The 26,593-nt window shown below is 41.8% G+C and overlaps 2 protein-coding genes across 3 annotated transcripts; both read left to right on the top strand.

The window, feature by feature from the left end:
* The first annotated feature begins 10,861 nt into the window (after window positions 1–10,861).
* Window positions 10,862–17,288, top strand: LOC115194315 (uncharacterized). 2 transcript variants are annotated; one of them, XM_029753938.1, is made up of 6 exons: window positions 10,862–10,940; window positions 11,070–11,420; window positions 11,538–11,888; window positions 11,997–12,125; window positions 12,266–12,315; window positions 17,156–17,288. In XM_029753938.1, the coding sequence occupies exons 1-6, from the start codon at window positions 10,898–10,900 to the stop codon at window positions 17,273–17,275; spliced, it is 1,044 nt and encodes a 347-aa protein (XP_029609798.1). In that variant the 5' UTR covers window positions 10,862–10,897; the 3' UTR covers window positions 17,276–17,288. The 2 variants fall into 2 exon arrangements, with proteins under 2 accessions (XP_029609798.1, XP_029609797.1); XM_029753937.1 differs by lacking the exon at window positions 17,156–17,288 and adding an exon at window positions 12,420–12,724.
* Window positions 17,289–19,095: 1,807 nt separating this feature from the next.
* LOC115194321 (uncharacterized) lies at window positions 19,096–24,953 on the top strand. Its single transcript, XM_029753947.1, has 6 exons — window positions 19,096–19,210; window positions 19,347–19,709; window positions 19,822–20,172; window positions 20,273–20,404; window positions 24,532–24,581; window positions 24,672–24,953. The coding sequence occupies exons 1-6, from the start codon at window positions 19,165–19,167 to the stop codon at window positions 24,813–24,815; spliced, it is 1,086 nt and encodes a 361-aa protein (XP_029609807.1). The 5' UTR covers window positions 19,096–19,164; the 3' UTR covers window positions 24,816–24,953.
* Window positions 24,954–26,593: the final 1,640 nt, after the last annotated feature.

Raw genomic sequence — 26,593 nt, 5'->3', positions numbered from 1 at the left:
ACTTCCGAAAGAGTCATTTAGTTTTTTTGTCAATGGTGCTGGCTCCACCAAGTCCTCACGTATTGGGCATCTGAGATATATTGTTATGCTTTTATTGTTGATCTCTGGTAGTGTGCGACCAAACCCTGGGCCGGTAGATACCATGCAATCTCTACCGACTCCCTATGATTTTAAAAACAGAGCAGGTTTTGGCCTCTTGCATGTTAATGTCAGAAGTGTATTTCCAAAAATAGACATGATTAGAATATGGGACAAAATGACAAATGCAGACGTAATGGTTTTATCAGAAACTTGGCTAAAGAAATCTGTGTCAAATAACTGGATTTCTTTTGATGGGTCCATGGTTTTTAGAACGGATTGGATGAGTAAAGGAGGAGGGGTTGCAATTTATGTCAAATCCGAGTTTAACACATGAAATTCTCTCGATTACCAAAGCCAAACATTTTGAATTGCTTGCGGTTAAAGTGAACATATATAAGGACTCCCACATCACTGTAGTCAGCTGCTACTCTCTTTCTGATGTCCTGCACAAGCTAAATGACTCTGAATTCCTTATTTTAGGAGATTTGAACTGGGACATGCTGACATCTGTATCGGACTCTTTTAAAGAACTGTGTGACTCTCTGAATCTCGCTCAATTAATTAATGCGCCTACAAGACCGAATCCCAGAGCACCTAACAAATCAACGCTATTGGGCATTATTCTAACGAATACCCATCACAAATACACATCGACTGGGATATTCTGTAATGATGTCAGTGATCACTGTGCAATTGCTTGTGTTAGAAATACAAAAACGACCAAAGCCAAACACCGTTATATTTTTAAATGACATTTTAGACAATTTGATGAGCAAGCGTTCTTACATGATCTATACCATATAATTGACAGAGTAAGTCTGATTCCCGATGTTGACAGTGCCTGTGACTATTTTTATATGAAATGTGTGTCGATTTGTGATAAGCATGCCCCTGTGAAGAAATGTAGAATCAGTGGAAGGGACAATCCATGGTTTTCAGATAACTTGGCAGAATTAATTAGAAAGATAAATATATCTTGGGCTCAAGCTAGACATATAAGTGTTCCTGTTGACTGGGCCTCCTTCAGAGCGCTAAAAAACAAATGCACAGGATTGATCAGGAAGTCCAAATCAGATTACTATTTAAATGCAGTCACAGAGAACCTAAACAACCCTACCAAGTTCTGGATGCTAATCAAATCAGTGTCAGGTTCTAATGTATCCTCTGGCCTTCCTGACCATTTAATGATGGATTCTAATGAAGTGAAGGATAAAGCTGATATTATAGGGTTTTTTAACAAGCACTTCATATCTGCTGGTTCAGTCTTTGATAATGCTGGGGCCCAGGCCACTAATGTAAGCTCTGTTACAACCAACTATGATATAGGTCCTCATGTGAACAATTTTAACGTTTGAGCCTGTTTCTTATACTGAGGTCTATAAAGCACTAAATGCTATAGACACTAAAAAGTCTGCTGGTCCAGACAACCTGGACCTCTACCTCTTAAAGATAGCAGATGGTATTATTACTGAACCTGTGGCTCACATTCTCAACTTGAGTCTCTTGACCAATTCCATACCCAGCGTTTGGAAATCAGCTTATGTCCTCCCACTGCTAAAGGTTGGATATCCCTCAGATGCTAATAACTATCGTTCTATCTCTAAACTCCCTTTCCTGGCCAATGTCTATGAATCCCTAGCTTAACACACAGTTAAAAACGTCTTAATTGAAAAGAACATACTGAGCAGGATTCAATCTGGCTTTAGATTGGGGCACAGCGCCACAACTGCAGCTAGGCAGTGGCAAACTACATCAGTAATGCACTTGATAAAAAGCAACATTATGCTGCTCTGTTTGTGGATTTATAAAAAAAATGCCTTTGATTCAGTTGACCATGAATTGTTGCTAGCTATACTCAGAAACATTGGTCTCAGTGAAGGGGCAGTATATTGGTTTAGGAACTAACTTTCTGGCAGAACACAATGTGTATATACTGACAATCACAAGTCTAGCTTTCTTGAGATTAATAGAGGTGTGCCCCAGGGATCCTGTTTAACTGCTGTGTTGTTCTCAATTTTTATTAATGATTTGGGAAATGGGATGCAACCAGCAAAGTTACATCTATATGCAGATGATAGTGTCATATATTCATGTGCTCCTTCTCTGGATCAGGCTGTTGAAGAGCTCCAGACTTCTTTTCAGTCACTACAGGCCTCCCTTTATGGTCTGAAACTGTTCTTGAATGTACAAAAAACTAAATTCATAACCTTTACCAGAGCTAGAACTCTGCCAGAGAATGTTAGCATTGTCACATCTGGTGGATCCATTGAAAAAGTGTCATCCTACAAATACTTAGGTATTTGGTTGGATGACAAGTTGTCCTTTAAAGTTAATGCGGATAATCTTGTGACAAAGCTCAAATTGAAATTAGATTTTTATGTTCGTAATAAGGCTTGCTTCCTGCTTATGGCTAGAAAAAAGCTTGTTCAGGCCACTTTTCTCTCTGTAATCGATTATGGTGACTTGTTGTATATGTATGCAACCTCCTCCGTCTTACAGATACTGGACTCCGTTTATCATGCATCCTTGCCAATTCACTCACACACCATTGCACATTGTACCAAATGGTAGGTTGGAACTCACTTTATATGCACAGAAAGATACATTTGTATGTGTTCATCTACAAAGCCCTTTTGGGTAAACTCCCTCTTTACCTTTGTAGTCTGGTCTCCTTCACCACCAGCAGTTACCATACCCGGTCTGCTAGGTGGTTGCTACTTAAAGTCCCCAGGACATTCACAGTATTAGGCAAGACTGCGTTCTCTTCTTGTGCACCAGACACATGGAATAATCTACAATTCATGGTTCATGTAGGTATGTTAGTGCCACTGAATAAATGTAAATTATTGATGGGAGACTCTGTTACAGAGTCTTTTTATAGGCTGGATCATGTTGTTGTATTGTATTGTGGTATGTTTTAATTATGTCATGTATTGATTGTTGCTGATTTCTTGGCCAGGTCTCCCAGTAGGAAAAGAGACTCTGGGTCTCAATGTGCTTTTCCTGGTTAAATAAAAATAAATAAATAATGTATATTATCTGTGTTTCAGGTTTGGTCTGTCTATCTCTCTCTCTCTTCACACCCTCTCTCTCTCTCTCTCTCTCTCTCTCTCTCTCTCTCTCCTCTTCACACCACTCTCTCTCCCTCTCAATTCAGTTCATGTCAAGGGCTTTACTGGCATGGGACACATATGTTAACATTGCCAAAGCAAGTGAAGTAGATAATAAACAAAAGTGAAATAAACAATAAAAATGAACAGTAAATATTACACTCACAGAAGTTCCAAAAGAATAAAGACATTTCAAAGGACATATAGCCTTTGATTCAGTTGACCCTTAATTGTTGATATCTAGACTAGCTAGGCTAGATGAATCTCTCTCTCTCTCTCTCTCTCTCTCTCTCTCTCTCTCTCTCTCTCTCTCTCTCTCTCTCTCTCTCTCTCTCACACACTGTGCATCTTAACCACACAATCTCTTCTCACCAATCAGGCCCCACATCTCTTTCCATCCATACTGCTAGACTATAAATACCTGACCAAAACCAAAACCAAACTAGCCCAGGCTCTAGACTAGATTTGTGCACAACGTGGGAGGAGTACAAATAAAGACGAACATTTATCTACTGTTGTTATCATAATACAGTTGAATTTAATTGAATGCCTGAAGTACAATGATACTGTATGTTGGACACCTGGGGTTTGGGACAACTAAAAACCGAAATCTGCTTTTTAATACCATAACCATACTTTAGTGGGCTATGTTCAAAAATACCATCTTGAACACTTTGGGCACTTGTAGGCCTACTGCAGTCATAGTGTATCCATGATGTATTTGCCTGCACAGTGAATTCATCCATAAACCAAAAAAAACTACTGCTCTATTGTTGAGCGTACAGAGGCAGGTGTCAATGCTCTCTGCAGACTCTCATCTGATGCATTCACTGCAGACGCAACATCCTCGACGTGTAGTCAGTCACCTCGCTGGCGTGAACACGGATGGAAAAAACACACCTCATACAAAGATCTCTGTGGTCCAACGTTTCCACTCAACAACTAAACAAACTGACATCATGTCTTGGACTTTTTTTTTCTTAGGTACTTTTGAGTTCTCACCTCCTCTGTTACTGTGACATGAAGGGTTTGTTATGGTTTGCTACCAATGCAGTTTGATTTGCATGCAGATACTTTGTTTCACTGTGTTTCTAAGGCCTGTGATAAACCTTGTCACTTTTTCAATGTCACTATTTCTGCTGGACAGAGGGATTCTGAGGAGGTTGATAACCAACCCTCAGGTCCAACACTTTCAGACCATAGTTTTCACACTTTTCAGGTAGGTAGGGCCATGCACTCTGTTTACTGATAGATAACAAAACAGTTATCAACCAAATGACAAGTGTGCTTCTGAAATGGCACCCTATGGGCCCTGGTCAAAGGTGGTGCCTCTGGTCAAAGGTAGTGCACTATATAGGGAACAAGGTCCCATGTTGGATGCAACCAAGGTCTCCACCTTCACCCTCTGCACCAAAACCTCTATCGGAATCGTACACACATCACATTTATATGCAGACCACAACCTGTTGTTGCCACGATATTCGTCTGACAATGTTAACAAACTTCTTTCTCTTAAATGTAATCTAACATGCAATCTATGTAATCCCCCAAAGTAGTTATTTATCATGAGAGGGCCATAAACAATAATTTGTAATGCTGCATACTCCAATAAAGGTTAAAATATCACCTTTCTGGTCAAAAATAGCTATAAATTGCTTAGTCACTTTTGAAGACAAAAGCTCAAGTAACAGTACAAGTATGACAAAGATTTGAAAATATGTAATATTGCATGACATATTGTCTATTCAACAAAACTGTATGATTAAGGCTTGAAAATCATTTCTAAATATAGTATAATTAAATTATAAAATAACTAACTATAGATTTAAACTTCCTTATAGCTGTAAAATACAATTGTATGTTTAGTGAACTCGCCTTTCATCTCATACTAATCTTGTCCATCTATGACAAACAGAAAGTGTAATTTGTTTAAAATCGATTAATTATTTTATATGAATGGCTATAAATCGATCTCTTAATGTGCTATAGTGATGAAACCACTCTTTCCTGCTGCGCTGTGATGTAGGGTTCAGCCAGGAGTTGATGGACAGTCGGAAGAGCGAATGAAATGGTAGGAAGGACATCCCAGCTTTAAGTGGTTTCAGATTTCACATACTAAGTCACACAAAAAATATACTACTGTGTCCGTGGGAACCAGGGCTATTGCTCAATGCAAGAAATGTTGATCTACGGTGTCCACAGGTTGATTTATAAGCGCAAATGTCAGTCGGTCTGTCGGAACCGGGACCAGAACCAAGCAGGTCCCCTAAACATGGACTTTTATCACGTGATGTCTGACAAATATCAGAATGCTTTCAATAACTTGACAAAGTATTGAGAAGATACAAAAATTAAGGAGACATCTATATACAGTGCATTCGGAAAGTATTCAGAACCCTTGACTTTACGCACATTTTGTTACGTTACAGCATTTTTCTAAAATGGATATATTTATTTCCCCTCATCAATCTACACACAATACCCCATATGACAAGCAAAAGCAGGTAATTTTTTGTTGTTGTTGCTAAATATCACATTTACATAAGTATTCAGACCCTTTACTCAGTACTTTGTTGAAGCACCTTTGGCAGCGATTACAGTATGACACTACCAGTTTGGCACACCTATATTTTGGGAGGTTCTCCCATTCTTCTTTGCAGATCATCGAAAAACTCTGGATGGGGAGCATTACTGCAAAGCTATTTTCACGGTGTTCGATATGGTTCAAATCCGGGCTCTGGCTGGGTCACTCAAGGAGATTCAGAGACTTGTCCTGAAGCCACTCCTACCTTTTCTTTACTGTGTACTTGTCCTGTTGGAAGGTGAAACTTCGCCCAAGTCTGAGGTCCTAAGCGCTCTGGAGCAGGTTTTCATCAAGGATCTCTCTGTACTTTGCTCTGTTCGTATTTGCCTTGATCTTGACTATTCTCCCAGTCCCTGCAGCTGAAAAACATCCCAATAACATGATGCTGCCACCACCATGCTTCACCGTAGGGATGGTGCCAGGTTTCCTCCAGAAGTGACGCTTGGCATTCAGGCCAAAGAGTTAAATCTTGGTTTCATCAGACCAGAGAATCTTATTCTCATGGTACGAGATTCTTTTGGTGCCTTTTGGCAAACTCCAAGCGGGCTGTTAGGTGCCTTTTACTGAGGAGTGGCTTCCATCTGGCCACTCTACCATAAAGGCCTGATATGTGGACTGCTGCATAGATGGTTGACCTTCTTTTAAATCCATATTAGAATAAAGCTGTAACATAAAATGTGGAAAAAGTCAAGGGGTCTGACCACTTTCCAAAGGCACTGTAGATTCAAGCTCTTTCTGAGAACCTTCAAGATAATTAGTGAAAGTAGGTTTGAGAAGTTATAGAGCAAGCCTCCCCCTGAGAGGGCCTTCAATGGTATCTTTCATCAGAACAAGATGACAATATGTATGTTCTATATGAGAACAGGGTGACAATATGTATAAGTCCTATATCAGAACAAGGTGACAATATGTATATGTGCTATATCAGAACAAGGTGACAATATGTATATGTGCCATATTGACATTAAAACTCTTCAGTGTATTCATTCAACAGCCTAAAATAACAGAATGTGCATGATTAGTATTTTTTCAGTTTTCAAATTTGCAGCAATGTCCATAACTCTTTAATTAATCTATTGAGTCTATTGATGCACCGGTGCGTCAATCTAAGTAACATAATAAAAAAAATACCCTTCATAATCTGTCAGTTTAAGCTAGAGACATCTGTATGAGTTGTGTCTCAATCCACAGCATCCACCTGTTGGTCCTTCCGCATCTGTGGTGGAAGGTGGCCGAGCTACAGTGGTGTTTGTCAGACCATGAGACATCCCAAAAATAAGTCTTCTCATGAAAACGTCTGTGGCGTTTATGGAAAGATGACACTCAATAACACAATGATGTTCTCCTTTTGTTTGTTGCTCTACGAATCCCAGAAGTATCACGGGACTCGTATGACGGTAACCCACACAAAAGAACGGAAGTATGAAGGTAGTTTGTGCAAAGGATTTTTTTATTATTTTTATTTTATTTCACCTTTATTTAACCAGGTAGGCCAATTGAGAACAAGTTCTCATTTACAACTGTGACCTGGCCAAGATAAAGCAAAGCAATGTGACACAAACAACAACACAGAGTTACACATAGAATAAACAAATGTACAGTCAATAACACAATATAAAAAGTCTATATACTGTGTGTGCAAATGGCATAAGGAGGTAAGGCAATAAATAGGCCATAGTAGCGAAGTAATTACAATTTAGCAAATTAACACTCGAGTGATAGATGTGCAGATGATGATGTGCAAGTAGAAATACTGGAAATACTAGTGTGCAAAAGAGCAAAAAAGTAAATAAAACTATATGGAGATGAGATAGGTAGTTGGATGGGCTATTTACAGATGGGCTGTGTACAGATGCAGTGATTGGTAAGTTGTACAGATAGCTAGCTGATGCTTAAAGTTAGTGAGGGAGATGTAAGTCTCCAACTTCAGCGATTTTTGCAATTCGTTCCAGTCATTGGCAGCAGAAAACTGGACGGAAAGGCAGCCGAAAGAGGTGTTGGCTTTGGGGATGACCAGTGAGATATACCTGCTGGAGCGTGTGCTACGGGTGGATGTTGTTATGGTGACCAGTGAGCTGAGATAAGGCAGGGCTTTACCTAGCAGAGACTTATAGATGACCTGGGGCCAGTGGGTGTGGCGATGAATATGTAGCGAGGCCAGCCGACGAGAGTATACAGGTCGCAGTTGTGGGTAGTATATGGGGCTTTGGCGACAAAACGGATGGCACTAAGACTGCATCCAGTTTGCTGAGTAAAGTGTTGGAGGCAATTTTGTAAATGACAGTTTTACGAGGGTATGTTTGGCAGTGTGAGTGAAGGAGGCTTTGTTGCAAAATAGGAAGACAATTCTACATTTAATTTTGGATTGGAGATGTTTAATATGAGTCTGTAAGGAGCGTTTACAGTCAGGCCAGACATCTAGGTATTTGTAGTTGTCCACATATTCTAAGTTAGAACCGTCCAGAGTAGTGATGCTAGTCGGGCGGAGGCGGGCTGCGATCGGTTGAAGAGCATGCATTTAGTTTTACTAGCGTTTAAGAGCAGTTGGAGGCCACGGAAAGTGTGTTGTATTGCATTGAAGCGTTTTTGGAGGTTTGTTAACACAGTGTCTAAAGAAGGGCCAGATGTATACAGAATGGAATCTGCGTAGAGGTGGATCAAGGAATCACCCTCAGCAAGAGCAAAATTGTTGATATATACAGAGAAAAGAGTCGGCCCGAGAATTGAACCCTGTGGCACCCCCATTGAGACTGCCGGAGGTCCGGACAACAGGCCCTCCGATTTGACACACTGAACTCTATCTGAGAAGTAGTTGGTGAACCAGGCAAGGCAGTCATTTGAGAAACCAAGGCTGTTGAGTCTGCCAATAAGAATTCGGTGATTGACAGAGTTGAAAGCCTTGGCCAGGTCAATGAATACGGCTGCGCAGTACTGTCTTTTATTGATGGCGGTTATGATATTGTTTAGTACCTTGAGCGTTGCTGAGGTTGCACCCGTGACCAGCTCGGAAACTAGATTGCACAGCGGAGAAGGTACGGTGGGATTCGAAATGGTCAGTGATCTGTTTGTTAACTTGGCTTTCGAAGACTTTAGAAAGGCAGGGCAGGATGGATATAGGTCTGTAACAGTTTGGGTCTAGAGTGTCACCCCCTTTGAAGAGGGGGATGACCGCGGCAGCTTTCCAATCTTTAGTGATCTCGGACGATACGAAAGAGAGTTTGAGCAGAATTTGTAATAGGGGTTGCAACAATGGCGGCGGATAATTTTAGAAAGAGATGGTCCAGATTGTCTTTCCCAGCTGATTTGTACAGGTTCAGGTTTTGCAGCTTTTTCAGAATATCTGCTGTCTGGATTTGGGTGAAGGAGAAGCTGGGGAGGCTTGGGCAAGTAGCTGCAGGACATGTAGCTGCAGGGGATGCGGAGCAGTTGGGCTTGGTTGAGGTAGCCAGGGGAAAAGCATGGCCAGCTGTCGAGAATTGCTTATTGAAATTCTCAATTATCGTGGATGTTTCGGTGGTGACAGTGTTCCTAGCCTCAGTGCAGTGGGCAGCTGGGAGGAGGTGCTCTCATTCTCCATGGACTTTACAGTGTCCCAAATGTTTTTGGAGTTAGAGCTACAGAATGCGAATTTCTGTTTGAAAAAGCTAGCCTTTTCTTTCCTAACTGACTGCGTGTATTGGTTTCTGACTAACCCTGAAAAGTTGCATATTGTGGGGACTATTTGATGCTAGTGCAGTCCGCCACAGGATGTTTTTGTGCTGGTCGAGGGCATTCAGGTCTGGAGTGAATCAAGGGCTATCTCTGTTCTTAGTTCTACATTTTTTGAAAGGGGCATGCTTATTTAAGATGGCGAGGAAATAACTTTTAAAGAACGACCAGGCATCCCCTACTGATGGGATAAGGTCAATATCCTTCCAGGATACCCGGGCCAGGTCGATTAGAAAGGCCTGCTCGCAGAAGTGTTTTAGTTAGCGTTTGACAGTGATGAGGGGTGGTCGTTTGACTGGGGACCCATAGCGGATGCAGGCAATGAGGCAGTGATCGCTTAGATCCTGATTGAAAACAGCAGAGGTGTATTTGGAGGGCAAGTTGGTCAGGATGATATCTATGAGGGTGCCCATGTTTACGGATTTAGGGTTGTACCTGGTGGGTTCATTGATAATTTGTGTGAGATTGAGGGCTTAGATTGTAGGACTTCTGGGGTCTTAAGCATATCCCAGTTTAGGTCACCTAACAGAACGAACTCTGAAGATAGATGGGGGGCAATCAATTCACATATGGTGTCCAGGGCACAGCTGGGAGCTGGGGGGGGGAGGGTCTATGACAGGCGGCGACAGTGAGAGACATATTTCTGGGTTAAATATATGTCCAAAAAAACCTAAAGCTTTGTTATATCTCATAGATATAGGACAGACACCTTATTCCTTATGATTTCTTTTTTTACTGTATTTTTTTCCATTCATTAATGTGTATTTCAAAGCGCTTTAATGGACTATAGCAGTAAAGGCCAAATTCAATATTTTATCAAATACTTTATTTGTTTTTGATACCTAAAGGGTTCTATAGTTCAAAATCAAATAGGTAACTGATCCATGGTATGACCATCTTAAAACAATTCCAAATTGTATATTAGTAGAACCCCCCCCTCCACCACAACGGCTTAGTCTTTGAGATGTTTTAAACAGCTTGGGAAGACATTCACAGGCATTTGTCATACTCATGAATAATGTTAACGATATGTTTATTAAATTACACTTCTATGAGTGTGTAGATAGGAGCCTGCCAATCATAATCAAGCCATATTATCATAAACACTTACATTCAGGAACTGAAATGTGGACAAGAATATATACGCATTTGGTGTCCATATCTCTCAATCACTACTAAGGCGATAGCTTTCTGAAGAAAACGGAAAGTTTACTCATGTAGCATGAGGATAGAAAAAGATCAGAGGGGAGGGTTCAACTGTCCTGTTCCGTGTCTTTACTAATGTCACAGCAGCCAATCAGGCCTGTAGACCATCTCTCCAGTCATGTATAAAAAGACACCCATAACCTCTTGACTCTCACTCCTATCTGACACACAGGACGACGATAGAACATGCTATCCACAGAAGAGGACGATGTCAAAACTGTGTCTCATAATCTCTCTTTTGTTTAGAGCAGGTAAGACATTGTGTAGGCAAGATAAAAAAATATTTCTGGTGGAATAAGGGTACACAATGTTACGGGACCTGTAAACGCATGAATCTGATGTGTAGACTTTGATTGACATAAAACATGTATTTTTTTCAGTGTTGTCCATTGGTATCATTACTCAGTCTGATCTTTTGAAGACTTTCATCGACGGAGACACTGTTGATTTGAAATGCTTCATCTCTGGGACTGGCGGAGACTACTACAACTGGTTCAAATTAACAGTAGGACAAGCTCCAGCGATGATAGTATCTCTTTACCTTAACTCAAAAGATCCAACGCTCTACGGGGAGTTTGACAACAACCCTCGGTTTTCTGCAGAGAAGAACGGAGACAGTTTTGTGCTGACCATTTCAAATGCCAAGCCATCGGATGTGGGGATGTATTACTGTGCTGCACGTGATTATGATGGCATGATCTTTGGAAATGGTATATTTCTGATACATAAAGGTGAGTAACACAAAAGTTAATATGGAATGTTATTTTTTCAGTGGCTTTGCATATGGAAATTGTGAATTTAATTTGTAATTAGAAGTTCATTAGGACCTTGGTTTTATTGGGTAAAAGGTGCAGGGTCCAGGAACCAGCATCTTACTCAGCAGTCTGTGTCTGAGTCAGTCCAGCCAGGAGACTCTGTGACTCTGAACTGTACAATACACACTGGGACCTGTGCAGGAGAACACAGCGTCTACTGGTTTAGACATGGCTCAGGAGAATCCCGTCCAGGAATAATTTACACCCATGGAGACAAGAGTGATCAGTGTAAGAAGAGCCCTGAGGCTGGGTCTCCTACACAGAGTTGTGTCTACAACCTCCCCAAGAGGAACCTCAGCATCTCTGATGCTGGGACTTACTACTGTGCTGTGGCCTCATGTGGGGAGATACTGTTTGGAAACGGGACCAAGCTGGAGATCAAAGGTAAGTGATACATCTTTACAGTTTTTGTTTATATCTATTGTATAATCTACTGTGTCCAACTACATACAGTACTAGTTATTTATATCACATAAGAAAATGTTTTCCCAGACAATTACGGAGACCCTATTCTCTTGGTTTACTGCCTGAGCTCAGCATTGGGTCTCTCGTTTATCCTGATCATTTTCCTTGGTTACATCATGTACAAGATGAACAAGGGAAAGTGTCTGCAGTGCAGAGGTAAGAGATATCCAAATTAAATGAACTAATGATGTATGTAACAGGTAAAGTCCTTCATTGAAGTTGATCTTCTTTGATATCACCAGATGTATCTGTAATGGAAGAAGTTGTATCTTAATCTTTTCTGTCTTTCTTTTCAGGACCCATCTCTCAGAAAAGAGGTCCAGCAGTTTCTTATTCAGATACAGGGGTAAGTAAAATGAATTATATTTTCTATTGCTATATTTAAAAAAAATCTATTTAATAACAATGTGTAATCATATTCTTCCTCCATTTTGTAATTGTTCTTCACAGGCCCAAGATGCAGACAGTCTCCACTATGTAGCTCTGAATCTGAGCAACAAGACGAACAGGTCTAGAAGACAGAGAAGCAACATGGAGGAAGAGACGGTGTACTCTGGGATCAGACAGTAGAACTGGATGAATGACACAGTTATCGTTTTATACCAGATAGCTCTTAACTAGCTCTAACTTCATTAGCTTTGTATGAATGCTTCAGTAAAATGTGTTGACATTTGTGGTCATAGTTTTTCAAGTGTAATATAATGTGCAAATAGAAAAATAAAGCATTTCCATGTGTTAAACCAAATTAATTTGAAGAAGTTGAAGAAGTTGCATTCTGTTCACACACCTCTGTGGTCATATTGGAGGGCGCTACAGTGACTTTCCAATATTGGAAACTAACCTTTCATAGACCTTTAACACAGGAAGACTGACCTGCAGCAACACACCACACTCTACTTTTCCTCTCAGGGCCAGAGTACTGTTCACACCCCTCAGTGCAACAATGGTCTCTAAACACAGTGCTAACAATGTAAAGGTCAACGTCTTCTCATTTATGTGAAGTCAGGTAGTCCCTTGCATCCTGTTACAGTAAATAACATAGGCCCCTTTCAACATAATTACTCACAGTGAAAGTGGCACAACAGCCACCTCCACAAAAGGAGGACAGGCCAGTTCTAGTGTAGGAGGTTTTCTTCCTTGTTTTCTCTTTAAGACATAGGCCTAATGATTGCATGCCACACACCCCCTCACATACACAGCAACATATTTACATGTACTCTGTCTGCTATGAACAAAACATTAAGCTGTAGATATCTACAAATTGGTAAGGCCTGTTGGCCTGTTGCACAGGACCCTCTCTGTCTCTGTCTCTTTCTGTCTCTCTTCATGTGGTTTCAGCAGGATCTCAGTGGTGTCAGTCAGTTGTATGATATACTCTTTCACTCTTCATGTGGTTTCAGCCGGATCTCAGTGGTGTCAGTCAGTTGTATGATATACTCTGTCTCTCTTCATGTGGTTTCAGCAGGATCTCAGTGGTGTCAGTCAATTGTATGATATACTCTTTCACTCTTCATGTGGTTTCAGCAGGATCTCAGTGGTGTCAGTCAATTGTATGATATACTCTTTCACTCTTCATGTGGTTTCAGCCGGATCTCAGTGGTGTCAGTCAGTTGTATGACATACTCTTTCACTCTTCATGTGGTTTCAGCAGGATCTCAGTGGTGTCAGTCAGTTGTATGACATACTCTTTCACTCTTCATGTGGTTTCAGCAGGATCTCAGTGGTGTCAGTCAGTTGTATGACATACTCTTTCACTCTTCATGTGGTTTCAGCAGGATCTCAGTGGTGTCAGTCAGTTGTATGACATACTCTTTCACTCTTCATGTGGTTTCAGCCGGATCTCAGTGGTGTCAGTCAGTTGTATGACATACTCTTTCACTCTTCATGTGGTTTCAGCAGGATCTCAGTGGTGTCAGTCAGTTGTATGACATACTCTTTCACTCTTCATGTGGTTTCAGCAGGATCTCAGTGGTGTCAGTCAGTTGTATGACATACTCTTTCACTCTTCATGTGGTTTCAGCAGGATCTCAGTGGTGTCAGTCAGTTGTATGACATACTCTTTCACTCTTCATGTGGTTTCAGCAGGATCTCAGTGGTGTCAGTCAGTTGTATGACATACTCTTTCACTCTTCATGTGGTTTCAGCAGGATCTCAGTGGTGTCAGTCAGTTGTATGACATACTCTTTCACTCTTCATGTGGTTTCAGCAGGATCTCAGTGGTGTCAGTCAGTTGTATGACATACTCTTTCACTCTTCATGTGGTTTCAGCAGGATCTCAGCGGTGTCAGTCAGTTGTATGACATACTCTTTCACTCTTCATGTGGTTTCAGCAGGATCTCAGTGGTGTCAGTCAGTTGTATGACATACTCTTTCACTCTTCATGTGGTTTCAGCAGGATCTCAGTGGTGTCAGTCAGTTGTATGACATACTCTTTCACTCTTCATGTGGTTTCAGCAGGATCTCAGTGGTGTCAGTCAGTTGTATGACATACTCTTTCACTCTTCATGTGGTTTCAGCAGGATCTCAGTGGTGTCAGTCAGTTGTATGACATACTCTTTCACTCTTCATGTGGTTTCAGCAGGATCTCAGCGGTGTCAGTCAGTTGTATGACATACTCTTTCACTCTTCATGTGGTTTCAGCAGGATCTCAGTGGTGTCAGTCAGTTGTATGACATACTCTTTCACTCTTCATGTGGTTTCAGCAGGATCTCAGCGGTGTCAGTCAGTTGTATGACATACTCTTTCACTCTTCATGTGGTTTCAGCAGGATCTCAGTGGTGTCAGTCAGTTGTATGACATACTCTTTCACTCTTCATGTGGTTTCAGCAGGATCTCAGCGGTGTCAGTCAGTTGTATGACATACTCTTTCACTCTTCATGTGGTTTCAGCAGGATCTCAGTGGTGTCAGTCAGTTGTATGATATACTCTTTCACTCTTCATGTTGCCCTTTTTATCAACAATAGAACACTATTTTTATGAGGCATCTAGTTAACTATACATAGTCGACATTGAATCTATGTAAAAACACTAACGATTTATTAGTTAATTGACATAGAGATCTGAAGTCCGTAGCTAAACACAAACCATGGTTTGAAGTGTGATGTAAAGTATCATCATCATCTGGGCCAAGAAGAAAGAGCCTCCTTCTAATTATATCATGGGAGGGCTTTTATCCATCAATACATTAGAGAATAAATAGTATATGAGCTATTGTTGGTTAAGTAAAGACTATTGGGATATTTTATGTTTCTCTGTGTTATGAAGTGACTGTGTGGAAGTCATAGAGCCCTAGAGGATGACAGTGTTATAACATGTGGACAACCAGGTCCCAACTACTGTATGACTCCCATGGACCACAATGGAAGAAAAACATTAAGTAAAGGATCCACTGACTCTTGCTGTTGTGTCTCTTACTTTGGGTGGACAAGCCCTCTGTTGGCCAGCTGCAGTACATAGTATTGTAGACAGTGTGAGCTGTAGTTAGGCCTAATAAATTATAAATCCACAGTAATCACATGTAAAAAAATACATAAAACTGAACATCGACATATTCAAACTTGCTACGTGATAAAGTTGTGCAACACAGAATCAAGCTGTACTACAACATAAGAGGACTGTTTTTTTTCTATTCATGGTCTACTGGGCGGCCTATCGAGTGTTCAGCCAATCAGATTTGACCGTCAAAATCAGACGGTACCTGAGACGAACCAATGAACGCAAACGCAAGTTTCCATTCTTTTCTGAAGAGAGACTGCATTTTACACAGGTCAGTCTCGTCCAGTGAAGGAGCCACCAAGATGAATAAACTCCTCACCTTTCTTTTGATCTGGAAAGCATGACAGTAACATCTAGCTCAAATGACTAATGTTATACAAGTTCTCTATACATTTAAAGTGCTTACTATAAGCATTTGGTAAATGTTTTAAATGCAGTAAATATAGTGTTTTTTTCAGGTGCATCTCAAACACCAGTTATTGTTCATCCCACGTCTTCCCAGAAAGCAGAGCTGGGAGGTAATGTGACGATTGAATGCCACATGACTAGTGAGAACATAAACTACATGGTATGGTACAAACTCACCACTGGCATGGTGCTTCAATACATCACTAAATGCTCTAAGTACCTGAGTGATGTGCTATTCAACAATTAATTTGATGGCTGATTGACTATGATGGCAGACAAAACCACATTTCACCTCAACATTTCTGCCACAAAGAGACCTTGGGACCTAGCATTGTGGGAATATTTTGATGATGGAACCATGTTAATGCTGACAGGTGAAAATATTACAAATACTCTACCTTTTATTATTATTTATATTTTATTAGTCATTTTCCATAACCATGCTTTTTTGTGATCTACCATCCTTAGGCACAAAGTCAAAACACATACACTATGAGACTTGTGCAGGAGAACACAGTGTCTATTGGTTCAGACATGGCTCAAAAGAATCCCATCTAGGAATCATTTACACCCATGGAGACAGGAGTGATCAGTGTGAGAAGAGCCCTGAGGCTGGGTCTCCTACACAGAGCTGTGTCTACAACCTCCCCAAGAGGAACCTCACCCTCTCTGATGCTAGGCCTTACTACTGTGCTGTGGCCTCATGTGGGGTGATACTGTTCAGGAACATGACTAGGCTGAAGATCAAGAGTAGATTATACATCTTACATCTTTGTTCATATCTATTGTATAATCTACTGTGTAAAACTGTATACAGTACTAGTTATTTAGATCATAATAGAAAATGTGCAATCGTCCATAGTTACTTTACTTCAATCATCATATTAATTTGCCCAGACAATGGTGCAAATTAACCCTCTTCTCTTTGTTTACTGCCTGACCTCAGCATTGGGTCTCTCGTTTATCATGATCATTGTCCTTGGTATCATCATGTACAAGATGAACAATATAAAGTGTCTGCAGTTTAGAGGTAAGTGAAGTCCATATAAAAAAATGTATGATGTATGTAACAGGTAAAGTCCTTCATAGAAGTTGCTCTTCTTTGATATCACCAGATGTATCTGTATATCTTTATATTTTCTGTCTTTTTTTTCAGGATCTGTCTCAGACAAAAAGTCCAGGAGTCTTTTCTTCAGATACAGGGGTAAGCAGAATTCCTGATGTTGTATTACCATAAAAACATATAGTAATATTCCTCTCCATTTCATAATTGTTCTTCACAGGCCCAAGATGCAGACAGTCTCCATTATGTAGCTCTGAATCTGAGCAACAACAAGAACAGGTCTAGAAGACAGAGAATCAACATGGAGGAAGAGACAGTGTACTCTGGGATCAGACAGTAGAACTGGATGAATGACACAGCCTCAATTGTTAATTTTGTTAGCTGTAACTGTAATGAATTAGGTGCATTGCTTCTCTGCCAAACTCATTTGACAATGACTTTCTTGTGAGAAGATAAATGAAGCATTTAACAATAATCAGGACAAAGGTGTAACATCTATGCTGGGAATCGGAAAGTAAGTTCAGGTGGTGAGTTTAATAATAAACGGAACATAGAACAATATAACAAACACGAGTAGTGTATAGACATGAAACACATAGTCAACACTCTAATTTAATTTAACCATTATTTAACTAGGCAAGTCAGTTAAGAACTGCCTGGGGAATGGAACTAAAGGAGTGACAGACATAGGGGAGGTAATCAGTGAAGTGATGGAGTCCATACATGCCTAATGATGAATGCCAGGTGTGCGTAATGAAAAAGGCGGTGGTTACTAAACCGGCGACGTCAAAAGCCGGAGGTGAGGAGCGGGAGTAGACATGACAAAAGGAAGGTATTTATTTAGACCATACTCAGGCATCTTTATGTTGCAGTGATGAACCGTTTATTTCTCTTCTCATGCCACTATCACCCACTCGAACACACAGCAACCTATTTACAGGTACTCTGATGTCATTTCTTAATTAAGAAGAACATAAGACATGGTAGTATACCATTTAATTAGTAAACAAGAGGGTTCAAGTGTTTTACAGGTTTTGTCATTCGTCTTTTAGCGGGACCCCTTCTCAGCAAAGCCAGTAGGTGAAGCCTCACGCCAACACGTCAGACCAACAGGTTAGCAGAATGAGACAGGGAAGAGTATAAAAGCAACACATTACAGCATTAGATTTCACCCATACTCTGAATTTACTGAGTCCTTGTTTTATCCCCATAGCAAAACTGTGATCATGATGCTTGAACTATACTGCCCTGAAGTTCAGTGACAAGAAGAGTGCCAAGCCCAGGAGACGGAGAGAACAGAGAGAGGAAGAAACCATCTACTCTGGTATGAGTCATCAAGATAGGATGTGACATATGAGGGTCATTCAGTCAGAATCATTCTAAGTTAAGCCCCACCCCCCCTCTGAACTCCACTTTGATCCTGACTGAGCCAGCGTGAACTGACTATTATATACATTTCTCATTTATTGTAGGATGCTATTGCAGGGTCCTAGTTTTGCCATATATCAACGTAAAATCATTCAGATGCTGAGCATAATTGTCCAGTAAGTGTGAAAGCTGATACTAGGATGATTTCAGAAGTCTCAAATCCTTAGCAATAGTGGCTGAGGTTGACTGACTCGATACATTTGTTTTTGTGGAAGAGTACAACAAAATGTATATAATGATTTTGCAAATGTCTGAATTCTTCCTTTTGATGATAATGGTTGTAACATAGTGCTCTGTAACCTGCCCTTATGCTTGTGTGATATTTCAATAAACATGTTTTTATTTCCTAGTTTAATGACTTGCCCAATTCTTACCAATTATTTGCACCAGTTATCAAAGGATCACATCTTTATTTTGTCAAAAAGGTGCCAACCTCACCAGAGTTCACTTCCTCCTGAAAGCTTAAACTGCCTTCTACAGACATGTAGTGAGAAAAACAATGTATATGTCAAAGAGGACATATGTACCAGTAGTCTCAGCCACCGACCCAAATGATGAAAAAATACAAACCAGTGACTCTGACTTTACATCATTTGAAGGGCTGCTCTAACTATGGTATGCCACAGGACACATGTTAGATTGTAGTTTTTATCTCATGCTTTATGCCTGTTCAGACAGCCAATAATACCACTTAGTTCAGAGTTTCCGCCTACTTCATAATGATTACCAAATGAGTGTCATCATATAAAAGGTGCCCTGTTGTCAGACCCACACACTATACAGTTCAGAAAGGACAGTAAAATGATGATTATATATTGCACAATCTTTTTGGTTTACGCCAATTTGGGTAAGTAAGAAATATTAATGTGGTTCCTTTTACCTTTTTTTATGTCAGTCTACTACTATGTAGTCTGAATAATGATAATATTGTTTAATTCTGTACTATACCTTTGTCTGATTTATTTAGTTTGTTTGCTTCACAGGTTGTGCACTTAACAAGGATGTAATCCAACCAGACTCTGTGATAGTTACACAACTGGGACGAAGTGTATCAGTAAATTGCTTTTGTCGATCTAATTTGATCAGAGTCTCTTGGTACAAGCAAACTGTTGGACAGAAGCCTCTTCTCATGGCATCATCATATTATGGGACTGAAAATACTTTTTATTTCAACAACTTTACAGAGGACTTTACTGAGACTAAACATTTGAGTGTGAAGAGAGGATTTGACAGCTGTAACCTGACCATCTCCAAGACAGAGTCAGGGGACTCAGCTACATACTACTGTGTTAGTTTGTCAGCGGGGGAAGCCACATTTGGAGAAGGAACTGTTTTAATTGTCAAAGGTAACTTAAGATGCTTTAAAACTGGTGGTACTGACGTATGTTCATGTAATGCTAAATTAATTAATCTAGCAGGAAAGAATGTACACACCATGATCTTATTCACTCTCTTCAGATTCAGGGTCCAACTGCATGTCTCTGCTCCAGACGCCTGTGTCTGAGTCAGTCCAGCCAGGAGACTCTGTAACTCTGAACTGTACAATAAACACTGAGACCTGTGCAGGAGAACACAGTGTCTATTGGTACAGACATGGCTCAGGAAAATCTCATCCAGGAATCATTTACACCCATGGAGACAGGAATGATCAGTGTGAGAAGAGCCCTGAAGCTGGGTCTCCTACACAGAGCTGTGTCTACAACTTCCCCAAGAGGAACCTCAGCCTCTCTGATGCTGGGACTTACTACTGTGCTGTGGCCTCATGTGGGGAAATACTATTTGGGAACGGGACCAAGCTGGAAATGGACTGTTAGTGATATTTCTGACATTTCTAAAATGTTTCTAACATTGTACGCCTGGTGGAGCAAAATGTCCTGAATTTCCTCTGTCACCGTTTGTATTTCCACAGATGGTTGTAATGAGGACCATCTTCTCTTGGTGTACTGTCTGGGTGTAGCGTTGGCTCTTTGTGTCATCCTCATCATTGTCCTTGGTTGTGTTTTGTATAAGATGACCAAGAAAACCTCTCTGCTGTCAAGAGGTAAACGTTATCATTGCCCACATTATATGATAAAACTGTTGGTTCAGTATAAAGTGCATTTTGAAAGTATTCACACCCCTTGACTGTTTCGACATGTTGTTACATTACAGCCTTATTGAAAAATTCCCATAATGACAACGTGAAAAAAGGTTTTTGGAATGTTTGCAAATGTATAAATAATTTAATACAGAAATACCTTATTTACATAAGTATTCAGACCCTTGGCTTTTTGACTCGAAATTGAGCTCAGGTGCATCCTGTTTCCATTGTTCATCCTTGAGATGTTTGTGCATCTTGATTGGAGTCCACCTGTGTTAAAGGAATTGCCCGTAGAGTTCAGAGACCGGCCAAACTGAGCAATCTGGGGAGAAGGGCCTTGGTCAGGGAGGTGACCAAGAACCCGATGGTCACTCTGACAGAGCTCCAGAGTTCCTCTGTGCAGATGGGAGAACCTTCCAGAATGACAATCATCTCTGCAGCTGTCACGTCCTGGCCAGTATATAAGGTTAATTGTTTGTAGTTTGGTCAGGGCGTGACAGAGGGTATTTGTTTTGTGGTTCAGGGTGGTGTGTTTGGTTTAAGGGTGTTTGTTTTAGTAATTCCGGGTGTTGGTTTATGTTTAGGTATTTCTATGTGGAGTCTAGTATGTCTGTTTCTATGTCTGGTGAATTGGTATTGGGACTCTCAGTTGAAGGCAGGTGTTGTCTATCTGCCTTTGATTGAGAGTCTCATATATAAGGGTGTGTTTGTGTTTGTGATTTGTGGGTGATTGTTCTGTGTAAAGCCCTATGCTTTGCCAGACTGTTTTGTAGTTGTTCGTTCGTTTGTTAGTTCTAGTAGTTTTGTTATTTTGTATTCAGTTGTTTTTTGTAAGTTAATAAATTTAAATATGAGCATACACGTACCTGCTGCATTTTGGTCCTCATTCACCAACGACAGCCATGACAGAATCACCCACCACCAAAGGACCAAGCAGCAGAGGAAGGAGCAGACGGAGTTCGAGTTAGACTTGCGGGAGAAGTGGACTTGGGAGGAAGTTCTGGACGGGGCCGGACCTTGGCATCAGGCTGGGGAGTATCGCCGCCCGCAGTGGGAAATAGAAGCAGCCAAGGCAGAGAGGCGGTGGTACGAGGCCAGAGACGCGCTGAGGGAGAAGCACGAGAGGCACCCCCAAGAATTTTTTTTGGGGGGGCACACGGGTAGTTTGGCTAGGCGAGGGAAGAGCCGGAAGCCAGCTAGCCGTGGTTATATGGAGGAGCGTATGAGGTGGGGAGCGCCATGTTTCGCTGAGAAGCGCAATATCTCACCCATACGCACGCACAGTCCGGTGCGAGTTATTCCAGCCCCTCGCAGGTGCCGTGCTAGAGCGGGCATCCAGCCTGGTAGGAGGATGCCTGCGCAGCGCATCTGGTCGCCGGTACGCCTCCGAGGACCAGGCTACCCAACTCCCGCTCTACGCACGGCTACCATCAAGCCCCTGCACAGCCCAGTCTGCCCTGTACGAGCACTCCGCTCGTGCAGGGCTACTAGTTCCATCGAGCCAAGGCGGGTTGTGCAGGAGGTAAGATCTAGACCGGCTGTGCGCCTCCATAGCCCTGGGTTTCCAGCTCCTGTCTCTCGTGCGGACCCGGAAGTGCGTCCACCCAGTCCGACTCGTCCTGTTCCCGCTCCCCGCACTAAACGGCAAGTGCGTAAACCCAGCCTCGCCAGTCAACAGTCGTCGGAGCTGCCCGTCAGTCAACAGTCGTCGGAGCTGCCCGTCAGTCAACAGTCGTCGGAGCTGCCCGTCAGTCAACAGTCGTTGGAGCTGCCCGTCAGTCAACAGTCGTCGGAGCTGCCCGTCAGTCAACAGTCGTCGGAGCTGCCCGTCAGTCAACAGTCGTCGGAGCTGCCCGTCAGTCAACAGTCGCCGGAGTGGTCAGACTGCGCTGAACTGCCGGAGTGGCCAGACTGCGCTGAACTGCCGGAGTGGCCAGACTGCGCTGAACTGCCGGAGTGGCCAGACTGCGCTGAACTGCCGGAGTGGCCAGACTGCGCTGACCTGCCGGAGTGGCCAGACTGCCCTGACCTGCCGGAGTGGCCAGACTGCCCTGACCTGCCGGAGTGGCCAGACTGCCCTGACCTGCCGGAGTGGCCAGACTGCCCTGACCTGCCGGAGTGGCCAGACTGCCCTGACCTGCCGGAGTGGCCAGACTGCCCTGACCTCTAGGAGTGGCCAGACTGCCCTGACCTGCCGGAGTGGCCAGACTGCCCAGACTGCCCCGAGCTGACAGACTGCCCAGACTGCCCCGAGCTGACAGACTGCCCAGACTGCCCCGAGCCGACAGACTGCCCAGACTGCCCCGAGCCGACAGACTGCCCAGACTGCCCCGAGCCGACAGACTGCCCAGACTGCCCCGAGCCACCAGACTGCCCCGAGCCGCCAGACTGCCCCGAACCGCCAGACTGCCCCGAACTGCCAGACTGCCTGGAACGGCCAGAACCTGAGCCGCCTCCAATATAGGTGGGTTGGGGAGGGGGGGTGTAGCACAGTGCCGTCGTTGACGGCAGCCACCCTCCCTTCCCTCCCTTTAGTAAGGGGGAATTTTTCTTTTAGGTATTGTTTGGGGGTATTTTTGTTTTGTTTTTGTTTTTAAGGTGCTTCTGGGGTAGCACCTTTAAGGGGGGGGTACTGTCACGTCCTGGCCAGTATATAAGGTTAATTGTTTGTAGTTTGGTCAGGGCGTGACAGAGGGTATTTGTTTTGTGGTTCAGGGTGGTGTGTTTGGTTTAAGGGTGTTTGTTTTAGTAATTCCGGGTGTTGGTTTATGTTTAGGTATTTCTATGTGGAGTCTAGTATGTCTGTTTCTATGTCTGGTGAATTGGTATTGGGACTCTCAGTTGAAGGCAGGTGTTGTCTATCTGCCTTTGATTGAGAGTCTCATATATAAGGGTGTGTTTGTGTTTGTGATTTGTGGGTGATTGTTCTGTGTAAAGCCCTATGCTTTGCCAGACTGTTTTGTAGTTGTTCGTTCGTTTGTTAGTTCTAGTAGTTTTGTTATTTTGTATTCAGTTTTTTTTTGTAAGTTAATAAATTTAAATATGAGCATACACGTACCTGCTGCATTTTGGTCCTCATTCACCAACGACAGCCATGACAGCAGCACTCCGCCAAACAGGCCTTTATGGTAGAGTGGCCAGATGGAAGCCACTCCTTAGTACAAGGCACATGAATGCCCGCTTGGAGTTTGCCAAAAGCCACCAAAAGACTTTCAAACCATGAGAAACAAGATTGTCTAGTCTGATGAAACCAAGATTGAACTCTTTGGCCTGAATGTCAAGTGTCACGTCTGGAGGAAACCTGGCACCATCCCTATGGTGAAGCATGGGGGTAGCAGCATCATGCTGTGGGTTTGTTTTTCAGCGGTAGGGACTGGGAGACTTGTCAGGATCGAGGGAAAGATGAACGGAGCAAAGTACAGAGTGTTCCTTGATGAAAACCTGCTCCAGAGCGCTCAGGACCTTAGACTTTGGTGAAGGTTCACCTTTCAACAGGGCAACAACCCTAAGCACACAGCCAAGACAAAGCAGAAGTGGCTTCAGGACATGTCTCGGAATGTCCTTGAGTGGCCCAGCCAGATGCTGGACATGAATCCGATCGAAAATCTCTGGAGAGACATGAAAATAGCTGTGCAGACATACTCCCCATCCGACCTCACATATTTTGAGAGGACCTGCAGAGAAGAGTGGGAGAAACTCCCCAAATACAGGTGTGCCAAGATTGTAGTGTCATTCCTAAGAAGACTCAAGGCTTTAATCATTGCCAAAGATGCTTGAAAGTACTGGTTAAAGGGTCTGAATACTTATGTAAATGTAATATTTCAGATTTTTATTTTTAATACATTTGCAAAAATAAAAAATAAACTGTTTTTGCTTTGTCATTACAGTATGTGGTATTGTGTTGATTAATCAGGGAAAGAACAATGTAATCTATTTTAGAATAAGGCTGTAATGTAACAAAATGTCAAGTGGTCTGAAAATTTTCCAAATGCACTGTACATTACATTTTAGTCATGAAATTGGGTTAATTTATTGTAAGATGATGATGATGATGATGATGATGATTCCTTCATGTGTTTGTCTAAAAGGAAAGCATCCTCAGCCAAGTGGTCCGACAATCCGCAGTTCGCATCACCAGGTATGCAGATCTTATGACTTTGATGAACTGTAAACAAATTATCAGGTAATTTCCTGATGTCTTTGGAATTTGTTTTGCTATTCCTCTTAGGATCAAGAAGATAATGACACACTCACGTCGGTCCATTACGCTGCTCTGAATGTCATCCACAAGAAGCCAAAGACCCGGAGACAGAAGAGCGCCATGGAGAGAGACACTGTGTACTCTGGGGTGAGGTGCCAAAACACGGACTGAAAAGACTTAAATTGCTTTTTCTGTTACACATTCTGTTTTTATCATTATAATTGTGTTACAATTGCTTGTATTCTGTTAAACTCATTTTTACATTACTGTTGTGCATTTTAGATCTAATAAAACATGAATTCACTGTAATTTAGATGTATTGTTTGATTTTTTCTCATATTCTTCAAGTTAAACAGGTAAGTTTGCAGAGACATTGTATCCTGATTGTAACGGCTGTCTTCGGGTAGAGAGGACCAAGGCGCAGAGGGTTGCGTGCTCATCTTAATTTTAATTTTAAATAAAGACTGTGAACACGGAAAAACAATAAACGACGACAGGAAACAGTTTAGCAGGCTATACACTTAACAGCAGTGCTAAAGACAACTACCCACAATTAACAAACAAAACACATCCCTATATATAGGACTCTCAATCAAAGGCAACTACAAACACCTGCCTTCAATTGAGAGTCCAACACCCAATTACCTAACATAGAAAGTACTAACTAGAAAGAACATAGAAATACAAAAACATAGAACATAACCCAAAACCCGGAAATAATAAATCAAACACCCTTCTAATCAAACCACCACCCCGAACCACATAAAACAAATACCCTCTGCCACGTCCTGACCAAACTACAATCACAAATAACCCCTATACTGGTCAGGACGTGACACTGATTACATGATGTGCATAAGAGCATGCATAGAGTTCCTTCTATTGACTATCACTTTCTGTTTTCTCAAACTCTCTTTTAAAGCTGTATCCTGCATCACATATCTGTGGTGTTCTGACGGCCCTACATAGATTTAACACTCAGTTTAACTAATCTCTATCCACCAGTAATGACCGTCAATCCTCACCACACACTGTCTTCACACACCTCAGTGCATCTAAACCACAAACATCCATGTCACTAAGAGCACAACTCACTCTCTTCATGAGAAAAGCCTGAACTAAAAATAGACTTCTTAGCTAAGTGTATTTTGCAGAGAGCTGATATTTTTGATAATTCAATCAAAATATGACAATGTACACATTGTAACTGAGACATTTTCACAAACAATACAAAATGTTAACATGCATATGTGAAGGTTAAAGTACAGGAATTGGCAGCAACTTTAAGAGTTCACTAGGAATCGTTGAAAAAGTACTTTCCTGTGATAGTTGATGTGTGTAGTCATAATATCTGTCAACAAAGGCCCAACAAAGACACTTTGTGGCTGTTAAGAATCTATAATAAGGTAATATATACATTTATTTCATACATATTAGACATCTCTATCATGTTATAGATCCATTTCAGAATCACAGAGTCACATACATCTTACGGGCTAGTTAGTCATCATCACTGGTTCATTACTACGAACATCAACTAAGTTATTATAAAGTGTAGCTTAGTTACCAGGAGGAGCCATACAATCACTCAAAATAAAACTGGTTGTACAGTGATCTGTATGACGAAGACACGTGTTTACGTTTAGTTTTGTATTGAGTTCCAGGGAGTAATTGAATAAGTACGTGAAACAACCTATTTATCAAGTCATCTCTCCTCTGTAATGTGTTGTCCTGTTTTAGTTGTGTTGATAGCATGTCACTCACACCCAGCCCCACACAACAAGTTCACAAGTAATCTGCAGTCTTCCGTAAACCCAAGACGAGGCCGTATTTAAGCATTGGTCATGTGGGTCTGCTGGCTTTGTGCACACAGGACCCTCCTACCTGCTCTCTGTGTCTCTATGTGGTTTTCAGCAGGATGTATATGTGGTGTTGCTGTTTTTCTGACA

The sequence above is a fragment of the Salmo trutta genome, chromosome 5 (assembly GCF_901001165.1).
Source record: "Salmo trutta chromosome 5, fSalTru1.1, whole genome shotgun sequence".
Classification (NCBI taxonomy): domain Eukaryota; kingdom Metazoa; phylum Chordata; class Actinopteri; order Salmoniformes; family Salmonidae; genus Salmo; species Salmo trutta.
This window is presented reverse-complemented; position numbering and strand designations above follow the sequence as displayed.

Bases quoted from the DNA above. Each gene is read 5' to 3' on its own strand.
- LOC115194315 (XM_029753938.1), top strand. From the start codon at position 10,898: ATGTCAAAACTGTGTCTCATAATCTCTCTTTTGTTTAGAGCAG. The intron at 11,421-11,537 runs GTGAGTAACACA...ATTGGGTAAAAG, and splicing joins TATATTTCTGATACATAAAG to GTGCAGGGTCCAGGAACCAG. The intron at 11,889-11,996 runs GTAAGTGATACA...ATGTTTTCCCAG, and splicing joins GACCAAGCTGGAGATCAAAG to ACAATTACGGAGACCCTATT.
- LOC115194321 (XM_029753947.1), top strand. From the start codon at position 19,165: ATGATGATTATATATTGCACAATCTTTTTGGTTTACGCCAATTTGG. The intron at 20,173-20,272 runs GTTAGTGATATT...GTATTTCCACAG, and splicing joins GACCAAGCTGGAAATGGACT to ATGGTTGTAATGAGGACCAT. The intron at 24,582-24,671 runs GTATGCAGATCT...TATTCCTCTTAG, and splicing joins TCCGCAGTTCGCATCACCAG to GATCAAGAAGATAATGACAC.